This window comes from Bos indicus x Bos taurus, chromosome 9 (genome assembly GCF_003369695.1).
Source record: "Bos indicus x Bos taurus breed Angus x Brahman F1 hybrid chromosome 9, Bos_hybrid_MaternalHap_v2.0, whole genome shotgun sequence".
Lineage (NCBI taxonomy): Eukaryota > Metazoa > Chordata > Mammalia > Artiodactyla > Bovidae > Bos > Bos indicus x Bos taurus.
In genome coordinates, this window is record NC_040084.1 from 82114038 (window position 1) to 82134211 (window position 20174).

Consider the following 20174-nt stretch of genomic DNA (forward strand, 5'->3'; position numbering starts at 1 on the left):
CCAGATTGAGATTAAAATATTAATTTTCCCTTTTACCAGGACTGTGAAGTCCTGAAAGTTCATTTTTTTAATCTTAAAATTACTAAAATAATACTTATTTCCTCTGATTGCCTTGAGATTTAAATAAGAAAACATACCAAGTTACACAAAACACCTAGCACAGTTCTTGGCACCAGTGCTTTCTCTAAATGGTATTCCTTTCCTTTTCTCTGGAAAACATATGTAAGCAAGCACTTAGTTTAATTTAATTTAAGTGAAGGTTGAAACTTAATGCAAAGCTTATTTTTCCAATTATGGTACCTTTGTATCTACAGCCATAGAAAAAACAAATAATAACACTGTGTCTTCCAACTAAATTTATTACATTTATATTTTCTCTTAATATTCATCATGCTTGATAATTCGCTTTACCTCAATTCAAGGTCAGGCTTTTCTTACTCTCACAATTTCAAGAATCCTAATCAGTCATTCCTGATTATCCTGTCCTACGCCTCTCTAGTGCCCAAGCCAGCTCTCTCTAGTGTGTTTCTGTCTCTCTGTTTCATCTCTCCCTGTCTCTCCCCGGTCCTCTCTCACCCCATCACTCCCACACCTGTTTCACACACCTGAGCTCTTAGGTAGCCTGTCTTTGAAATGTTGAGTCCTTCCTGGAATATTCTGTCTACCTGGATGCAATAGTGCATGTCCAAAGTTTGGATACTGTCCATGTTCATGAAGTAAATAGGTTTGCTTCATTATTCATTAGCTATGAATTACCCCGGATTACTTACACTTAATTTTATGGAACATAAAGCTATAAGCTGAGACCAAAGTAAAGAGAAATTGAACAAATCATTGAGACTCTATAGTTCTACGGTGTATGTATTTATTAGTATTGATGAAACTGAACACTTTCACCTAGTAACCATTCTTTCATAATAAAAATTAAACTTTTGCTCTTTAGCAAGTGAAACATTGTAAAAATTGTGAAACTCCAGCATATTGCCCTTCATTGCCTGGCATGAACAGTCTAGGAAATCAAAGTTATTCAGATCAAAACAGTCATTAAAATGAATGGAGAATTGTACAAAAAAAAATCCCAATTAATAAATTTAGTAATTGTTATCCACTGCTGCTTGAAATCTTTGGCTTTATTAAATTTCTTGAACTTTAGCCATGGTTATGAAAAGAGCCTGTTTAGTTAGGCACAAAATAAAGACTGACCAATTAGCTTGGTGCCAGTGCTGAAAAGAGGTTGGCTCTAATGAGAAATTTAGTATACCTAGTTCCACATTGTCATCCTCTTTTTATTCTTTCATGGACATAGTTCAAGAAGGAAATGCTCATACTTTAGAAAGAGAGGAAGGGTTGTCAAATAGAAATATTGCTGACTGGTGGTCCGAAATCCTAAAATCATGTTTGGGCTCAGCCATTTATTTTTGAGCAAATTATTTCATGTCTAATATTTAGTTCCTCATTGTTGGCTTCCATATTAACAGACATATTGAAAATGCTCTGTAAAGTTTAAAATGCTAAGTATTAGTAAGTAGGATTATGACACCCTATTCAGGAGAAAAAAAAAATTAGCAACAACTGGTTATATGAGAATCTAGTGATATTTGCAACACTTTAGATGGATTTGCTTGTTTTTTTTAGTTTATTTACCAAAATTCCTTAAAGGTTCTAGATGCATAGGTCCAACTCTACTTGAATAAGTCTTAAAATAATTAATGTAGAAAAAAATTTTATAAATAGTAAATGGAATTGTAAAAAATTTATACCTCAGTAAAACAAAACATAAAATCTCAATCATAGGGCTGTCTAGTGTATAAAAGTAGGGAACTGTATTTCCTATGCATTTCAGATGAAAATAAGTATTTGGAATTCTTCTATCTAGATAATTGCCTTAGTTCATTAAAACCTTTAGGCTATGTTTAATTTTCTCCTTTTAAAATCCATATAATTGAGTTTGTTTAAATGACATCTGTACTAGTTATTCTGTGCCTATGAAGCAAAGTAAAGAGTATTATTAGTGACCTGGAAAATTCAATCTTAAGTAATCTAGTTTACAATCTTGGTATACATAGATTGTAGATTATACCTAGATTTTGCCTAGGTAAAATTAACTTTGGTTTTAGCTTAATCAAAATTTATACAGCATATGTATTTTCAAATAAGTTTTAAATGTTGATTGTTAGAAACAATAAAATGTGATTTTTAAAAATATTTATATCAACAGGTTGAATTAGAGTTGGCATTAGAAACTGAGACTGCATTGTTTCTTTCCATGCTTTAAATGAATCGTTAAAGCCACTCTTTGTTTGGCCTAGCATATTTCATAATTATAGGAATCCAGCAGTTCTCATTGAATTTGCTATAAAACATGTTCAGTTGTTTTGCATTAAGGCGTAAGACATAAGAGTTAGAAGTGTTTCCAATAACCTCCGTTTGTTTCTTCAGCTTCAGTCCAGCTGCCGTGGCAAAGATCCATTTCACATAATAAAGTGCCCTATTACATCAAGTAAGTTGATTTTAATTCTCCTTTATGATACCAAGACAATAAAATTGTGTTAATAACTTAAGAGGCTTTTCCCATGTAACTTTAAAAACTGGATTTCAAACCTATTATAAGAAGGAATTTATATGTTTATATGGATATAAAGAATATATATTTAATATTTGAAAAAATTAGTTTAAAAATCAGACTGATATTTGTAATTCATTATATTAGGCTATAGGTAATATAGCTAATATTTTTATAAAGCAGATATTAAAATATTTGGGGAGAAGGTCAAAATTCCTAAATATTCTTGACATAATGAACACAGTTTCTCCAACTGTATTGCTTCTAAGCCATTTTTGTCTTCCAGAAAATTCATCTAAAAAGTACTTGTACTCTTCCCATTTTAGTCCACCAAAAAGAAATAGGATTTTATCATTAAAAAGTTCAATATTTTCAAGTTTTTTCTCAACTTGTGGAAATTATCTGCAATTAGTTTAGGCTTAATATCCTGCACTTTTGTTGTCCACTTAACAATTTCTCCTTTTTTACATAGTAAGTTTTTCCATATTATGTAACATTTTATAAATTTTGTATAATTTACAACAAGGTCTGCATAGGATTTGATCCTTGCCTTAGTCTATGTGTTGTCATTGGGCAGAATGGTAAAATACATCTTACACATCCCTTGAAGTGTAAGTTATTGATTTACAGTGTGATAAAGGTGATGAGAGTTTTAGCTGAATCTATTTTATATATAAAGTGGTTTCATTTTGAAAGGAAAAGTTCACTATAATCTGGAGTTAACTGTGTCTCAGGTTAGTCTTATGACCATAGGCAAGTCAGGTGAAGATCTCTCGGCCAAGTTTCCTTTATATCTTTCCTAAAGTAGCATGTGGTATCTTCAAAATTTGTGCCAAGACTAATAGTCTATTTTTTCAGTATCCCTCTTCCTAAAAACTTTGTGTGTGAAATCAAAATGCTTAAGAAATACCATTTTCCTAAGAAGGTTTTATTGTGGTCTGAAATATATCCTCATATTTAAAAAAGCAAATAATTTTGCCATAGTCATAGCAAATATAATAAGCAATATATGTTACATTGTCTTAATGCAACTTAATACTTTTATCAGTGTATAATCCGCCATGTACTGAGTTGTGATAAATTTAGTATAAGGTAACAAAGCGGTGGATTGGTATCAAATGTATGCAGGCATGAAAGGAAAGAAGTCAGAGGCTCAACAAACAGACATTTTTATTAAGAGAAGATGCTCTGGAAATAAGTTTATCTGTACCATTTTTCTAGAGTCCATATATATGTGGTAATATACAGTGTCTGTTTTTCTCTTTTTGACTTACTTCATTCTGTGTGACAGACTCTAAGTGTATCCAATGTCTCTACAAATGACCCAATTTTGTTCCTTTTATGGCTGAGTAATATTCCACTGTATAAATGTACCATATTTTCTTTTTTTTTAATTTATTTATTTTAATTGGAGGCTAATTACTTTACAATATTGTAGTGGTTTTTGCCATACATTCACATGAATCAGCCATGGGTGTACATTTGTTCCCCATCCTGAACCTCCCTCCCGCCTTCCTCCTCATCCATCCCTCAGGGTCATCCCAGTCCACCGGCCCTCAGAACCCTGTCTCATGCATCGAACCTGTACTGGAGATCTATTTCACATATGATAATATACATGTTTCAATGCTATTCTCTCAAATCATCCCATCCTCACCTTCTCCCACAGAGTCCAAAAGTCTGTTCTTTGCATCTGTGTCTCTTTCGCTGCCTTGCATATAGGGTCATCATTACCATCTTTCTAAATTCCATATATTTGTGTTAATATATTGTATTGGTGTTTTTCTTTCTGACTTAGTTCACTCTGTATAATGGGCTCCAGTTTCATCCACCTCATTAGAACTGATTCAACTGTGTTCTTTTTAATAGCTCAGTAATATTCCATTGTGTATATGTACCACAGCTTTCTTATGCATTTGTCTGCCAATGGACGTCTAGGTTGCTTCCATGTCCTGGCTATTGTAAACAGTGCTGTGATGAACATTGGGGTACACGTGTCTCTTTCGGTTCTGGTTTCCTTGGTGTGTGCCTAGCAGTGGGACTGCTGGGTCGTATGGCAGTTCTATTTCCAGTTTTTTAAGGAATCTCCACACTGTTCTCCATAGTGGCTGTACTAGTTTACATTCCCACTAACAGTGTAAGAAGGTTCCTTTTTCTCTGCACCCTCTCCAGCATTTATTGTTTATAGACTTTTTGATAGCAGCCATTCTAACTGGTGTGATGTGGTACCTCATTGTGGTTTTGATTTGCATTTCTCTGATAATGAGTGATGTTGAGCATCTTTTCATGTGTTTGTTAGCCATCTGTATATCTTCTTTGGAGAAATGTCTCTTTAGTTCTTCGACCCATTTTTTGATAGGGTCGCTAATTTTCCTGGAATTGAGCTACAGGAGTTGCTTGTATATTTTTGAGATTAATTATTTGTCAGTTGCTTCATTTGCTATTATTTTCTCCCATTCTGAAGGCTATCTTTTCACCTTGCTTATAGTTTCCTTCGTTGTACAAAAGCTTTTAAGTTTAATTAGGTCTTGTTTCTTCATTTTTGCTTTTATTTCCATTATTCTGGGAGGTGAGTCATAGAGGATGCTGCTATGATTTACATCAAAGACTGTTTTGCCTAGGTTTTCCTCTAGGAGTTTTATAGTTTCTGGCCTTACATTTAGATCTTTAATCCATTTTGAGTTTATTTTTGTGTATGGTGTTAGAAAGTGTTCTAGTTTCATTCTTTTACAAGTGGTTGACCAGTTTTCCCAGCACCACTTGTTAAAGGGATTATCTTTTCTCCATTGTATATTCTTGCCTCCTTTGTCAAAGATAAGGTGTCCATAGGTGCGGGGATTTATCTCTGGGCTTTCTATTTTGTTCCATTTATCTATGTTTCTGTCTTTGTGCCAATAACATACTGTCTTGATGACTGTAGCTTTGTAGTATAGTCTGAAGTCAGACAGGTTGATTCCTCCAGTTCAAATCTTCTTTCTCATGATTGCTTTGGCTGTTCAAGGCTTTTTGTATTTCCATACAAATTGTGAAATTATTTGTTCTAGTTCTCTGAAAAATACCATTGGTAGGTTGATAGGGATTGCATTGAATCTATAGACTGCTTGGGTAGTATACTCATTTTCATTATATTGATTCTTCTGATCCATGAATATGGTATATTTCTCCATCTATTTGTGTCCTCTTTGATTTCTTTCATCAGTGTTTTATAGTTTTCTATATACAGGTCTTTTCTTTTCTTTTATTCTTTTCATTGCAATGATGAATGGAATTGTTTCCTTTATTTCTCTTTCTGTTTTCTCATTGTTAGTGTATAGAAATGCAAGGGATTTCTGTGTGGTAATTTTATATCCTGCAATTTTACTATATTCATTGATTAGCTCTGGTAATTTTCTGGTGGAGTCTTTAGGGTTTTCTATGTAGAGGATCATGTCATCTGCAAACAGTGAGAGTTTTACTTCTTCTTTTCCAATCTGGATTCCTTTTATTTCTTTTTCTTCTCTGATTGCTGTGGCTAAAACTTCCAAAACTATGTTGAATGGTAGTGGTGAGAGTGGGCATCCTTGTCTTGTTCCTGACTTTAGGGGAAATGCTTTCAATTTTTCACCATTGAGGATAATGTTTGCTTTGGGTTTATCATATATGGCTTTTATTATGTTGAGGTATGTTCCTTCTATGCCTGCTTTCTGGATGGTTTTTATCATAAATGGATGCTGAATTTTGTCAAAGGTTTTCTCTGCATCTATTGAGATAATCATATGGTTTTTATCTTTCAGTTTGTTGATGTGGTGTTAATCACATTGATTGATTTGCAAATATTGAAGAATCCTTGCATCCCTGGGATAAAGCCCACTTGGTCATGATGTATGATCTTTTTAATGTGTTGTTGGATTCTGTTTGCTAGAATTTTGTTAAGGATTTTTGCATCTATGTTCATCAGTGATATTGGCCTGTAGTTTTCTTTTTTTGTGTGTGGTATCTTTGTCTGGTTTTGTATTAGGGTGATGATGGTCTCATAAAATGAGTTTGGAAGTTTACCTTCTTCTGCAATTTTCTGGAAGAGTTTGAATAGGATAGGTGTTAGCTCTTATCTAAATTTTTGGTAGAATTCAGCTGTGAAGCCATCTGGTCCTGGGCTTTTGTTTGTTGGAAGATTTCTGATTATGGTTTCAATTTCTGTGCTTGTGATGGGTCTGTTAAGATTTTCTATTTCTTCCTGGTTCAGTTTTGGAAAGTTATACTTTTCTAAGAATTTGTCCATTTCTTCCAAGTTGTCCATTTTATTAGCATATAGTCACTGATAGTAGTCTCTTATGATCCTTTGTATTTCTGTGTTGTGTGTTGTGATTTCTCCATTTTCATTTCTAATTTTGTTGATTTGATTCTTCTCCCTTTTTTTCTTGATGAGTCTGGTGGATTGTTTGTCTATTTTATTTATCTTCTCAAAGAACCAGCTTTTAGCTTTGTTGATTTTGGCTATAGTCTCCTTTGTTTCTTTTTCATTTATTTCTACCCTAATTTGTTATGATTTCTTTCCTTTTACTAACTCTGGGGTGCTTCATTTCTTCTTTTTCTCATTGCTTTAGGTGTAGAGTTAGGTTATTTATTTGATTTTTCTCCTGTTTCTTGAGGTAGGCTTGTATTGCTATGAACCTTCCCCTTAGCACTGCTTTTACTATATCCCATATGTTTTGGGTTGTGTTTTCATTTTCATTCATTTTTATGCATATTTTGATTTCTTCTGTGATTTGTTCGTTATTCAGAAGTGTGTTGTTTAGCCTCCATATGTTTGTATTTTTAATAGTTTTTTTTTCCTGTTCAGTTCAGTCAGTTCAGTTACTCAGTCATGTCCAACTCTGCAACCCCTGAACCGCAGCACACCAGGCCTCCCTGTCCATCACCAACTCCCAGAGTTTACCCAAACTCATGTCCATTGAGTGGATGATGCCATCCAACCATCTCATCCTCTGTCGTCCCCTTCTCCTCCTGCCCTCAATCTAGGTTCACAGAGTTACATGGAGATGAGAAGAGGGAGGAGGGAGATAGAGGTGACCAGGAGGAGAAGAGGGGGAATCAAAAGGGGAGAGAGCAGTCTAGCCAGTAATCAATTCCCTGTTTTCTCTCCACAATCTGGAACACGCAGAGAGTTTCACAGAGTCCCATAGAGAAGAGAAGAGGGAGGAAGGAGATAGAGGTGACCAGGAGGATAGGAGGGAGAGTCAAAAGGAGAGAGACCAGTCTAGCCAGTGATCAGTTCCCTAAGTGTTCTCTACAGTCTGGAACACCCAAAGAGATTCAGAGAGTTAAGTAGAGAAGAGAAGGGGGAGGGAGGAGATAGAGGTGACCTGGGGGAGAAAAAGGAGAGTCAAAAGGAGAGAGAGCAATCAAGCCAGTAGTCACACTCCTAAGTAAAAATGAATACTGAAGATTGGATTCTTAAAGGTACAAAATTGATATCAAATACCAAAAAGCCAAGATTAAAAATCTAGAGTAGAGTTTAGACTCTCAAAAATACAATATTAAAAAAACAAAACAAAATCACAAAAGTTATTAAAAAAAAACATGAAATTTGCTTTAAAAATAGGGCCTTTTTTGGCAAGGTAATAGTAGGTTAAAAATGAAAATTAAAGCAGTAATAAAGAACTTAAAAATTAAAAAAAATTTAAAAATGATAATAGTAAAATATATCTAGGAATTTCTCTGAAGCTGTTGAGGGCAGTGTGGGGTCAGTTCAGTTTCAGATAGTTCCTTGTTCCAGCTTATACTTCTTCTCAAGGTCTGTAGGTCCCTTCCAATGTAGTCAATGCTAACTACACGGGTTTTAATCTGTTGCACCTGTCACTTACAAAGCGTTTCTCGTTTCTTTGTTTATTTTGGCTTCCTCTGTTTGCAAGTCTCTTCAGTATCTAACTTCCACCCTGACACAAGGGGGTAAAGGTGGTCATTTATTTAGGCTCACTTGTTCAGTTGTGCTGTGGGATGGGGGAGCACTGCAAACAAATATCACTGGCATGTGTGGGGAGTGCTCACAGTGGCTGGGCCACACTGGATTTGCCCCTGCTCACGGCGTGTGTGCTTTCCCGGTCTACACTGCTCAGGCTCCAGGTTGCTCTGCAGGAGCTGTCTAAAGCAGGCCCTGCATTGCCTGCACTTCCCAGGTCTAGGCCGCTCAGGTTCAGGTTCTTGGGTACTCCACAAAGGCACAGACTCGGTTGGGCCTGCGTTTTATTCCCTTCCCATGACCTTTCCCTTCCCAGGTGCTTGGTGAGCACACTCTCCCCAGGTGGATCGGTGCATCTTATCACCTCCCCTGTCCCTGCCGCTTGGTTTCCCGATGTGCAGTGGGCGTGCCGTCTCAGGTGCGCCGTGCGTCTCCTCTGGGGAGCTGATCTCTGGCTGCGATCCTCCTGGCGGCTGTCAACCATCCAGGATCCCAGGAAGACTTAGTTAGCAACTGGGAGGCTGCTCGCAGTTTGGTAGAGGATGCAGTCTCTGAGGGCGAGTTTGCTCCTCGCCTCTGGCTCTGGCTATCGCCCCCGCCTGCCTCCAGCGGGGGATGGGCTGGTCCGCTGCTGGCCAGCTCTCCTCTGGTATTCGCTCAGTCCTTTGTTCTGTGAGCAGGCCGGCAGTGCCTTAGATTAGAGCTTTTCTTGGGAAAGTTCTCTCTCTCTCTTTCTTCTTTTTCTTTTTTCCTCTCTCTCTGGCTATCTCACAGTTTGGGTTGCTATCTCACATTAGCTCCCTCAGATTGTCCTCAGGGCGTTCAGGCACGGTCCTTACCCTAAGCAATGCAGCCCGCACCTCCCTGTTCAGTGCCCCCTTGCTGGTGGCCGATGCGAGCCTCTGGGCTACTTTTCCCTACTTTTCCCCTGAGAGTTGCAATTAGGCACATAATCTGTGGGTTTTATTTATTTATTTTTTCCTCCTGGTTATGTTGCCCTCTGTGATTCCAAAACTTTCTACAGACCCGCCATTGAGAGGGTTTCCTGGTGTTTGGAAACTTCTCCTCTTTTACGACTCCCTCCCTGGGACAGTCTCCATCCCTAGCCCTTTTGTCTGTCTTTTTATCTTTTATATTTTGTCCTACCTCCTTTCGAAGAAAATGGGCAGCCTTTCTGGGTGCCTGGTGTCCTCTGCCAGGGTTCAGAAGTTGTTTTATGGTATTTGCTCAGCGTTCAAATGATCTTCCGATGGATTTGTCAGGGAGAAAGTGGTCTCCCCATCCTATTCCTGTGCTGTCTTAGGACCGCCTCTCTATACCATATTTTCTTTATTCGTTTTTCTGTCTGGATGTTTAGGTTGGGAGCCTCAGATGTGTGCTCTGTGATGACCTAGATGGATGGGGTGGTGAGGGGGTGGGAGAGAGGTCCAAAAGGGAGAGGACATATGTGTATATATATAGCTGACTCACTTCATTGTACAACAGATACTAACACAACATTGTCAAGCAGTTTAACTCCAATTAAAAAAAGAGAAGATGCAATCATCTAATTCAAATGTGACATTTTAATTTTTATTCCACATAATAATAATGATAATTATAGTATTAGAGAATTTTAATTTGCTTGGTGAATATTGACTTGAATATTACAGGTTTTGATATAAATCTGACATACTGCAGTAGGCAGAATCTGGCCATATAAAGATACCCACTTCCTCACCCCTGGAAGAGAATAGGTTAGGTTATATGAGGATGTAGAAGTGGGCATGATCCAGGGATGCAAGCAGCTTCTAGAAGCTGTGAAAGGCAATATGCTCTCAGAACCTTCAGAGAGGAACACAGCCCTGCAAACCTTGATTCCAGCTCAGAGAGATATAGATAATAATTTGTTACAGCACAGACTGTATGGACTGTATTTATATGGACCTCTAGATTTTGTATGGTACATGTATTAGTTTTCTATTGCTACTGTAACAAATTATCATCCATGTCTCCCTGAGCTGGAATCAAGGTTTGCAGGGCTGTGTTCCTCTCTGAAGGTTCTGAGAGCACATCCCCTTTCTTTGACTTTTGGAGCAAATAAAAAAATATATATATTTTTTTACTTTACAATATTGTATTGGTTTTGCCATACATCAACATGCATCTGCCATGGGTGTACACGTGTTCCCCATCCTGAACCCCCCTGCCACCTCCTTCCCCTAAATTAAAAGGAATTTTTGTATGTTCAAGTTGATTAAATGTGACTGAGCATTACATTGTCTAAGTCAAAATTTCACTAGATCAATATTTTTATAATTTGGGGAGGATCTAGCTGAACTGTTTCCTTACACAGTCTAGAAGTCCTTATGGGGCAGGCAGGTAAAGTGAAGGCTGGTTTCTCTGGCATTTTATTTGCTAGAGTGTATAACTAGCATTTCAAAATAAGTATAACACATTGATGGCCAATATTTTTAATGTGGCCTATAGGATTGTAGCATCCTGAAATATTTTGAATGCCACTAATGAAAGATTGGATTTTCTTAAGTATTTTAAATTTTTAGTGTTAAATGTCTTAGGATTTTCAAATATTTCAAAATCTGCCTGTGTATATAGAATGAATTTTTTTATATTTAGAAAACTTGTTTAACCAGATTGTTCCATTACTTGCTCTGATGTGAAACCTAACAGTTTATTTAGACCTCGTAAAGAAGGCACATCAATCACTAGAGATAAGGTTATGTAGGCCAGTGTTTCCAGATGAAAAATTATTATGAAAACAAAATTTATTTCCCATATAAATTAATAAGTAAGTAAATAATGAATGAAAAGGATTTTAATATATCCTTCCCTTTGCATGGTTGCACAAGTAAGTAGAAGAAAAATGTTAGAAACACGTTTTACATGATTGTCATGCAACTAGAGTTTCCTGAAACAAATTAAGATATATTAATTTGACCAACAAGAAAGTAATATTCCAGTAGAAATATTAGATATTTTCACTATTTAAGTATACAGTTTTATGTACTCTAATGCTAGAGGATAGTAAGAAAGTTGGCAGAGAATACGAAGGACAAATTATTTTTATTTTGTATTTTAATTTTATTGGTCAGTTAAAACATACTTGGATGGTTCCTCAATGCATTTCTTTCTCTCTATTAATATTTTGAGGTGATCTGCCATGGTTCCATGACTTATTTATTTCTAGAAAAAGATAGGATATAGATCTGAACTGTAAGAATCTGTATAGTGTAAGTCCCTCTGTTAATATCTTAAGTTGAAACTCATATCTTTCAGTGATCTTGCTGCTTATAAGATAGACTTTCCAGAGCTGATCTAATCATTTTTTCTTTTCTACTATAGTCCAATGCCAACTCATTGCTCCATCAATTTAAGAAAATTTGAAATGACTCTTGCTGCCTTCACAGTGTACAATAATACTGTAAAATCAAGATCTCTTTCTTTGTGAATTTTTGGCCCTGCATTGGGCTTTGTACAAGTTGTTCATTTCCTCAACTAAAAGTTAACATCCACAGAGTTTCAGGTATAAAGGGAATGATGAATAAAAGCCTTGAGATGAATTTTCTTAATATGTCATAATTATCATGTAAAACTCATTGCTTCTCTTTTTGATGCAGAAATAATAATAATAATTCATAGTCATAGAGGGTGATAATAATGATCATTGTAATAAATGATACGTTTTGAATATTCACTTGCTAGCCACTGTGCTAATCCTATGCCTGGGTTATCTCTTTTAATTCCCACAGTAGCCCAGTGAAGTATAGGTACTTTGGTGGTGGTTTAGTCGCTAAGTTGTATCCGACACTTGCGACCCCATGGACTGTAGCCCGTCAGGCTTCTCTGTCCATGGGGCTTTCCAGGCAAGAATCCTGGAGTGGATTGCCATTTCCATCTCCAGGGGATCTTCCCGACCCAGGAATCGAACCCAGGTCTCCCACATTGCAGGCAGATTCTTTACCGACTGAGCTATGGGAAGCCCATAGGTCCTATCATTACCCCACTTATAGACAAGGCTGAGAAGCCTGGTAGGCTACAGTCTGTGGGGTCTCAAAGAGTCGGACACGACTGAGCGACTTCACGTTCACTTTTCACTTTCTAAGTCATAAGTACACACATAACTTGCTTGAGATCACATAACTGGTACATGTCAGAGCTGGCATTCAAACTCCAGGGCCTGAAACCTTGGCAGGTATGCATTTACTGCCTCTTATTCTCTGTGTTAGAAGAGGTAGAGAACAGAAATTTTTAGTTCATGGAAAATGGGGATGGGATGAAAGGTTATATTTAGGGAATGCAGTCAAGTGGAGAAATTAGGAGCAAACATCCTTTCTTTCATACTGTAGACTGGTTACCATCTATTGTGCCCCTGCCATGTGTCAACAGTGAAATTCAGGGCTGTCTTAGGACAAGGCCTTGCTTTCTTCCATGTTGCACTTTGCCTTTTCCGTAGGATTCTCCATAAGCTATTTTCTGTAGGCCTGATGTATGATCAGGGCTTCCCTAGGGGCTCAGTGGTAAGGAATCCGCCTGTCGATTGAGCTGGCATCACCTAAGCTCAATCCCTGGGTCATGAAGATCTCTTGGAGAAGGAAATGGCAACCCACTCCAGTATTCTTGCCTGGGAAATCCCACAGACAGAGGAGCTTGGAGGGCTACAGTCCATGGGGTCGCAAAAGTGTTAAACATGACTCAGCAACAATATATGATTAAGAAAAGTTCACACTGTGGTCTGACAATGGACTAAGGTGCTCTTCTGTAGGTAGTGAATGTCGTTTGCCACAGTCCTGCCAGTGGGATGGTGACAGTTCGGAGGTGGTGGGGAGAAGACTGTCTGGCCCTCCTCTACTTTTTCTCATGCACAGGGTCTGGAGGTTTCTGACACTGGGGAGATTTCCATCTGTGAGGAGCATGGCCAGCAAAGCTGGCTTATAGGTCCCTTGGGGCTTTTAGCATAGCTGCTGCTCTACCTTATTCAGCTTGTTAAGTAAGCCATCCTGGTTCATAGAATTTCACGAGGGGTAGTTAGGAAATAGAGCTTTCCTCTCTCTCTCCACAGTGGCTTCTCTAAACCCCACGTGTGTGACTTTTCAGTAAGCCTTAATACAGATGATGATTCTGCTCTTTATGACAGCTTCAAGCTCAGAGCTCAGTTCTATAGCTTTATTTTCCCCATTAGAATCTGAAGTACAAAGTTTAATTCTTTCTAATGCAGTCACACACACCCAGCTTTAACATGAAGACTTTAGTCATCTCTGATTATATAGATAATACCTGTCACCTTCCCTACAGCTGACATTCCTCAATCTTACAATGTATTCACCAGAATAAATGAATCTTCAGCTACAAATACCACTACCTTGCAGTCTCTGCCTTTTCTAAAGCCTCCTTATGAATAGGTCTAAATCAAGATTTCCCTACATTTATTACATTTAGTCTCTTTTATATTTTCCTTTTCCATCCTTGTGTTCATTATGGGTAATCCTGCAATACTGTTTTGGACCCCTCTCTTGCCTCCCAAGGGTACCCTCTGCTGCCCTAATTCATCAATTCCTAGAAAAAAAGATGAAGTTTATATTTGTAAATGAAATCTTGGAGAGCAAGTAGTTGTTCTTTATAGCAGTCATGCAATTTATTTGCATAAACTGTATATACTTGTCTCATTATGTATGTACAGTCTAAAGGAGAGAATTAATGCTTATTTCTTTAGAGGAATTGTGAACCCTGCTTAGATGATGTAGGTGAAATATTTCTCCCCTTAATAAGAGCAGAGAGGAATGGCAGCATGGGAAATTCAAATATCCAGCCTCACTAGGAAATCACAGCTAACAAAGGTATAACAACATCAAAAAAGAAATTAACATAAAACATTTTATCTTTAAAGGTTAAGGAAACTCATCCCAAAGCAAAATAAATCCACAACAAAGATATTTCTAACAATGAAAGATACAGTTCTCTCTGAAAGGCTTCCCAAAGCAGCCCTCATCTCTCTCCACCTTCATCAGGATGGGAAAGGGTGTCTTTTTGATCCCCGAATTTTAAGTGGAGAAGTCTTTTTTTCCAGAAATGGGGTTTGTGTTTTTGGTTTTAATGATAAAGAAATAAATGAAACAGAAATATAAGAGAATGTCCTAGAGAGTCTGCTTTTATGAGAAATGATCTGTGACTTTATTTTTATTGAAAATAAAATATTTAAAACTCACTGGGCCGAATCTGCTGATGAGGAGGTAAGAATGAATTTGCTTTATGAGAAAATTAAGTACCTTGGGATCACTTAACCTCCTGGGCTTGGGGGCAGCTTCAGACAAAGGAGCGTACCTTAGCTCACTTGGAAACCAAGCAGCAGACTGCCTGCTCTGCAGCAGCCCCAAACGGGCAACTTCTAGAGTACTTACCAGTGTAAATGGTTTGTTGAGATAATTTAGGTGGAGCTGACGTTGTCTTAGAAATATATCGACTAGCTCAGGACTTGAGAAGATATCTTTCCTGCCGTTCATCCATATGTTGCTGGTGCCAGAGATATTATAACCATGAAGTGGAATTTTGGCTTGGAATCTTCTGGATTACTCAGCTTCATTGATTTATAACAGCACCATCAGTCATACTGTACAATTTGATTTTTAGGGTCAGGGAAGCAATTAATAAATTTTACCATATAGCATAGGAAGGATCACTGAGGGATCATTAAGGGAAAAAAAATGATATCTGAACTTGAATTTGTAATGATTCAATTTTTAAAATAGTCACTACAATTAGCAAAGGTACAGAAGTAATAATGATCAAATAAATAGTGAAATAAATAGAATATCTTTTTCTGTACTGATTATAACCTGAAGTGATACAGTAAAAAAAATTTAATACAACCCTATAGTAAAAATTAGAATTAATTTCTCATTTAAGATATATGTGAAATGGGACTATCTTCGTGGTCCAGTGGTTAAGACTTTGCCTCCCAATGCAGGGGGTGTGGGTCCCTGGGAGCTAAGATGCCATATGCCTCGGGGCTAAAAAAACCAAAACATAAAACAGAAGCCATATTGTAACAAATTCAATAAAAACTTTAAAAATGGTCCACATTAAAAAAAAAACTTTAAAAAAATAAAAATAAATGTGAAAGAGAAAAAATAGTTCTGTTTAAAAAACTAAATGATATAAGTTCAGCTTTGAAAAACAAAACTTAAAGGATACAACAATAAATTGAACTCTGGTAGGAACGTAAACCTGAGGTTAACACCCTCAGGCAAGGGCGTACACAGCAGGGTCAGTGCCACGACGGATGACCTATAGGTCTTCTGTTGGTGATGTGTTGGTTGGTGGTCTGATTCTCCCTAGTTTGAGGGCTTAAAGAGACAGGAGGGTAGAGTTGGGTGAGCTCAGGGCTTCCTTTGAGTTCTGGGCTGAAGTAGAGATATTACCAGAGTGGAGGTTCTCTTGCTTTTGTCAAATGTTTTATGCTTGCAGTCAGTCTTCCACTGCCTTAAGACAGTTGTCACCTGTCTCTCCTGTATCTCCCCTCACACCCAGGCACATCCACTTTAGTCATAAATTCTACTACTTTATTTAAACACGCACAAACAAACCTTGTCTTATTGTTCCATCATCCACATATTGGGTGTTGACACATGTATTTTGGGGTAGCTCTTTACGTACTTGTGTCTTTGAGCCTACTCCTACGTGTGAGAGAACTTTTAAGTGCATTTTTAAAAAACAAAATTCAGCTAGGTAAATTTACACTTCTAATTGGCTTTATTCAACAATTTATGAAGTGGACAGCATCCCATTTAGTAAATAGAAAGCAGCTTCAAGGAACTGTACAAAATGGAAGGCTTTTTTAGAAACTGGAGGGAAAGGAAGGAGCTGATAACAAGGAAGTTATTAGCCAAAGAAAAGAAAGGATTGTTTCAGGCCAGGTCATCTTATTTTATGGGGAAGGGAATGTAAGAGTCTTCTTATATAGATTCCCTCACGAGTGCTGACCAGGAAATTTCAGACTAATGGTTTATTCCATTCCTGGGAGAGGGTGAAACTGCAGTTGGTATTAAGTCTTGGTGGGGTTTAGCCCAAGTGACTTCATTTTGGGTTTGTTGTTTCTTTTTAATAGCATTTTATAATTGAATCCAAGAGATTATCCATTGTTTACAACTATGTCTTCATTATCATGAAAAACGAATGGCATTTTTATGGTTGTATGATATCTATGGGATCATATATCTTATTTGGATTTTGAACAGAAAGGTTTTTGTTGTGTTTTTTTTTTCTTGAAATGTTGACATTCACACTTCAAGTTTTCCCTTAGATTTATTCTTATGTTTCCAAAAGTATAATCCTGGATTTTGCCTTTAAAAGATTTGAGAATGGTAGAAAGTATTGGTGAAGATTCAAGAAGTTAGATATAACCAAAGAAACAAATATGTTTACCCTCACACAGCATCCTCATCTACTGCCCTGTCCCCTCCCGAGTCCGCTCAACCCTAGTCACACACACAAGCACACACAAACACACAAGCATGCACACAAAGCATGAATCAACATTATGACAGGTGTATGCCATATTCTTCATATATTCAAGGATGATGAAACCAAGATTGAGGGGATTATAAATTCCAAAATGTCACCTCTTAGATCTTTAAAAAGATATTACTCGGATAAATGATATCACATGAGGTTGCCAAAATGTGTTTTAGTCTGTATGCTTTCGTCACTTGAATGCCAATTTGATTACTTGGGAGCTCTACTTGATCCCTATATATAACTTGTATATGAAAAGAAGGTGTTCAGATAGCATACATTTTGCCTACATCAACTTCATTTTGGATATTCTGTTTTTTGCATAGCATCTCTCAGCGTCTACTACAGTAGATAACTTACTTCTGAAGCCTCTACCCTATTTCTCTTTGCTTATGAGGAGAGGTCTAATGAGCTGAAGACAGAAAAGCAGGCATTCCACTTAACAACATGGAGTGCCTTGATAATTTTGACAGGACCAGTTTGGGTGAAGTGAGGTTAAAATCCAAATAGAAGTGACTTAAGTCCTGAATGAATCTGGAGGATGTGAACTATTCATATGAAAATTTTGTAAAGAAGACAAAATGGGTCCTAGATGGCAGGAAATGCAGATTCAACATAGGGTGTGAGTGAGTGTGTGTGTGTGTGTGTGTGTGTGTGTGTGTGAGACAGAGAGAGAGAGAGAGAGAGAGAGATTGAGATTAAGGATGGCTAACCCTTCTACCCAGAGAAGGCAATGGCACCCCACTCCAGTACTCTTGCCTGGAAAATCCCAGGGACGGGGGAGCCTGGTGGGCTGCCGTCTATGGGGTTGCACAGAGTCGGACACGACTGAAGCGACTTAGCAGCAGCAGCAGCAGCAGCAGCATCAACCCTTCTACCATGGAAAAGAAATGCAAAAAAGCAAAATGGCTGTCTGGGGAGGCCTTACAAATAGCTATGAAAAGAAGAGAAGCGAAAAGCAAAGGAGAAAAGGAAAGATATAAACATCTTAATGCAGAGTTCCAAAGAATAGCAAGAAGAGATGAGAAAGCCTTCTTCAGCGATCAATGCAAAGAAATAGAGGAAAACAACAGAATAGGAAAGACTAGAGATCTCTTCAAGAAAATCAGAGATACCAAAGGAACATTTCATGCAAAGATGGGCTCGATAAACAACAGAAATGGTATGGACCTAACAGAAGCAGAAGATATTAAGAAGAGATGGCAATAATACACAGAAGAACTATACAAAAAAGATCTTCATGACCCAGATAATCATGATGGTGTGATCACTGACCTAGAGCCAGACATCCTGGAATGTGAAGTCAAGTGGGCCTTAGAAAGCATCACTACGAACAAAGCTAGTGGAGGTGATGGAATTCCAGTTGAGCTATTCCAAATCCTGAAAGATGATGCTGTGAAAGTGCTGCACTCAATATGCCAGCAAATGTGGAAAACTCAGCAGTGGCCACAGGACTGGAAAAGGTCAGTTTTCATTTCAATTCCAAAGAAAGGCAATGCCAAAGAGTGCTCAAACTACCACACAATTGCATTCATCGCACATGCTAGTAAAGTAATGCTCAAAATTCTCCAAGCCAGGCTTCAGCAATACATGAACCGTGAACTTCCAGATGTTCAAGCTTGTTTTAGAAAAGGCAGAGGAACCAGAGATCAAATTGCCAACATCCACTGGATCATGGAAAAAGCAAGAGTGTTCCAGAAAAACATCTCTTTCTGCTTTATTGACTATGCCAAAGCCTTTGACTGTGTGGAGTACAATAAACTGTGGGAAATTATGAAAGAGATGGGAATACCAGACCACCTGACCTGCCTCTTGAGAAACCTATGTGCAGGTCAGGAAGCAACAGTTAGAAGTGGACATGGAACAACAGACTGGTTCCAAATAGGAAAAGGAGTACATCAAGGCTGTATATTGTCACCCTGCTTATTTAACTTTTATTCAGAGTACATCATGAGAAACGCTGGACTGGAAGAAACACAAGCTGGAATCAAGATTGCCGGGAGAAATATCAATCACCTCAGATATGCAGATGACACCACCCTTATGGCAGAAAGTGAAGAGGAACTAAAAAGCCTCTTGATGAAAGTCAAAGTGGAGAGTGAAAAAGTTGGCTTAAACCTCAACATTCAGAAAACAAAGATCATGGCATCCGGTCCCATCACTTCCTGGGAAATAGATGGGGAAACAGTGGAAACAGTGTCAGACTTTATTTTTCTGGGCTCCAAAATCACTGCAGATGGTGACTGCAGCCATGAAATTAAAAGACGCTTACTCCTTGGAAGGAAAGTTATGACCAACCTAGATAGCATATTCAAAAGCAGAGATATTACTTTGCCAACAAAGGTCCATCTAGTCAAGGCTATGGTTTTTCCTGTGGTCATGTATGGATGTGAGAGTTGGACTGTGAAGAAGGCTGAGTGCCGAAGAATTGATGCTTTTGAATTGTGGTGTTGGAGAAGACTCTTGAGAGTCCCTTGGACTGCAAGGAAATCCAACCAGTCCATTCTGAAGGAGATCAGCCCTGGGATTTCTTTGGAAGGAATGATGCTAAAGCTGAAACTCCAGTTCTTTGGCCACCTCATGTGAAGAGTTGACTCATTGGGAAAGACTCTGATGCTGGGAGGGACTGGGGGCAGGAGGAGAAGGGGACGACAGAGGATGAGATGGCTGGATTGCATCACCGACTCAATGGACGTGAGTCTGAGTGAACTCTGGGAGTTGGTGATGGACAGGGAGGCCTGGCGTGCTGCGATTCATGGGGTCTCAAAGAATTGGACACGACTGAGCAACTGATCTGATCTGATCTGAACCCTTCTACATTTGCATTCTGAACCTATCAGCACAAGAATTGTTTAGAAATCTTTGGGAAAAATTGGCCCTTCATAGGAAAGGGGGTCACTTCTCATTTTAAAAAAAGGGGGAAGCAGATAACATGGCAGATGCAGGGAACTTACTGATTTAGAGGTGGGAAGATGAAGGAAATCTAGTCTGATGATTTTTAGTTTTTTAGATGAAGTGTGAGCTAGAGTTAAATGATACTAAGACAGGCGGGGAAATTTACTTAGGTTTGGGGAGTGAGACGGCGGCGGTAATTGTTGCCTTGGGCTCTGGGAAGCACTTTATTAGGGAATGTAGTGCATTTGCCAGCACTTGGACATTTGAGGT

At 38.0% G+C, this 20174-nt stretch overlaps 1 protein-coding gene across 1 annotated transcript in view; it reads left to right on the plus strand.

Moving 5' to 3' along the window:
• The window catches only part of UTRN (utrophin), a 557360-nt gene that overhangs the window by 452965 nt on the left and 84221 nt on the right, over positions 1–20174 (plus strand). Inside the window, 1 exon segment of the mRNA XM_027551766.1 lies at positions 2440–2500. Coding sequence (XP_027407567.1) covers positions 2440–2500 — 61 coding nt within the window.